Source organism: Stegastes partitus, unplaced genomic scaffold, assembly GCF_000690725.1.
Source record: "Stegastes partitus isolate 25-593 unplaced genomic scaffold, Stegastes_partitus-1.0.2 Scaffold489, whole genome shotgun sequence".
NCBI classification, from domain to species: Eukaryota; Metazoa; Chordata; class Actinopteri; family Pomacentridae; genus Stegastes; species Stegastes partitus.
Window position 1 is genome coordinate 354398 of NW_007578220.1, and position 2211 is coordinate 356608.

Sequence of the window (2211 nt, forward strand, 5' to 3'; positions counted from 1 at the left end):
ACTCCAGGAACATCAGACCTATCATCAAGCATGGCGGTGGTAGTATTATGCACTGAGTTATGGGAGTTAAACATGGTCTTTACAGGTGTATGTAAACTTTTGCTCATGATTGTATGTAGTCCTGCATCTTCCTTTCTTTCTTGTCAGTTGACTCTGTTTGAAATCCTGTTGATCACCTGCCTACTACCTGGATCACTCTTTGTCTGTATCTGAGCTGTGCATTGTGTTTTCTGTACACTGTGTGCTTACCTGATGTACTTCCTGTTAGCTGCCTGATTTGCTCCTTGTGCGTCATGTGTGCTACCAGCTTATGTTGTTGTACCTGTTTGGGTTTCCAGTTGCCTGGATTCTGTTTTTCAGTTGGTTTTTAGTTATCCCTTGGACTTTCAATCAGAATAATACCTGGATCACCCTTTACTGGCCCCCCTGTGTCAGGCGTTTCATCATTTCGTCATTTTTTATTCCCACAACCTGCCTGCTGTGTGTGAGTTTCTGCACTTGGGTCCTTACTTGATCACTCGCTGACAACAGACCAGTATTTTAAATCGAAAACTATCTGTTTAGATTTATTGTATTAAAAATACAGGCCCCACAGTAAGAACTCAATGTGACACAAGCCAGTACACCTTTCATTAAGTTCTTGTCGACTTTGTTATATTCATGCATGTTTACATTGATTTGTGATGACAAACCCAGTCCTCCTCTTTCTGGAGGATACCAGTGTCGCACAAATATCTTGATAGATATTCTTGATAGATGGTTTTGGTCATTATCATGCTGGAATATCTGCAAGCTTCTGCAGACTGGGAGTCATCTAGTCAGTGAGTATTTTGGTATATTTACAGGCATTCACAGTGCAATATATAAATGTCATCTCCCCCACACCTTGTGCACTTGTGCAGCCACACAACATCACGTTCTGTTTGTCACTATCAGGCAGATACATTCACTGTTTTATACCTGACCAGGTTCATGCCAAATATGCTGGACCCCATCTCAGTGAAACAAATATATCTTCGTCTCATCTGACCAAAGAAGGTGCTCCCATATATTCATGCCAAGTCTAAAGTTTTTCCAGATTGTACAAAAAGCACAGTGTCCATGCAGTCGTGTAAGGAAAACATCCACTGTGTCTCTGATTACTGACATCACTAAACTCTTGAAAAGATTATATGGCTTCACACATATATTTATGTCATATTGTCAAAGATACCACCACATCGGTGGGGGCTAACCTCTTGACTTCTTAGGACTTACTTTAGGTGACACCTTGACATACCATCTACTGGTTTTGTGAATAAAACACAGTAAATCCATTAAGACTCACAGTCATAAGAGTTTGCTAATTATTCATCCAAATTTATTTCTGCTTCACAAAATGCATCCATCACAAAATGATTACACTTTGGCTAAATCCAGAGAGAACATGACTTCAACCTTCAACCTGTTCCTTTACAAACCATCCATATCATCAAAGCAAGCCAACAACTGACATGAGATTGCAATACTATAAAGTGCAAAATTCTGATTCCAGATCATAGACAGAACATTTTTATGTTAAAAAAAAGCCAAAGCTGGTAATTTGGGCAACAAATTGAACACAATGAGTAGAAGTTAATATTGAACCCTTCTGCTTGAATACTGCAGCCCACATATGAAACAGTAACAGGCGTGCTGCATTGCACAGAAACAGATCAGAAACATGTCCAGCTCTACTGCCTTATACCCGAGTACACACATTCAGTCTCTCTGTTTCTCTGACTTCTTGGTCTTTTAACCCTGTCGTGCTTCAAAGCTGCGTAGTGAACGTTTTCTTCATCTTGGTCGCCCTAATGATGAAATATAAGGTAAAAAAATCACAATGTTGCACAATGAATATGTTTAAATGTTAATACAGTAGTTAAATCTGAATAAAGTCACCTCTGCATTTGTTGTGGAAGGAGATGAACGACTTGAACTCGACTCTGAAACAGAGTGAAAAAGAAATGCTCTGACTGCAATGTTGTGTTAAGTTTAGACAATATGGTCAGTGACAACCATTAACGGCCGTTGTACCTGTGTGTTTGAATCTGTTTCTTTTGAGGATCACGCACATTAGGAAAGCCTGGAAAACACTCAGAAAAGTGGTGATTGCCAAAGCTCCCCACAAGACGTGCACAGAGACAAGAGAGTCCACTGCATCTGTGGAGAGTCGGACACCAGGAAACATTA

The 2211-nt window shown here is 40.0% G+C and overlaps 1 protein-coding gene across 1 annotated transcript in view; it reads right to left on the reverse strand.

Annotated features, from left to right (window-relative positions):
* Window positions 1-1495: 1495 nt before the first annotated feature.
* LOC103361174 (uncharacterized) overlaps window positions 1496-2211 on the reverse strand; it is a 34565-nt gene continuing 33849 nt past the window's right edge. The window contains exons 3-5 of the mRNA XM_008287189.1: window positions 2056-2181; window positions 1921-1964; window positions 1496-1829 (exon numbers count right to left, since the gene is read on the reverse strand). Coding sequence (XP_008285411.1) covers window positions 1713-1829; window positions 1921-1964; window positions 2056-2181 — 287 coding nt within the window. The 3' untranslated portion in view covers window positions 1496-1712. The remainder of the gene's footprint in view (window positions 1830-1920; window positions 1965-2055; window positions 2182-2211) is intronic.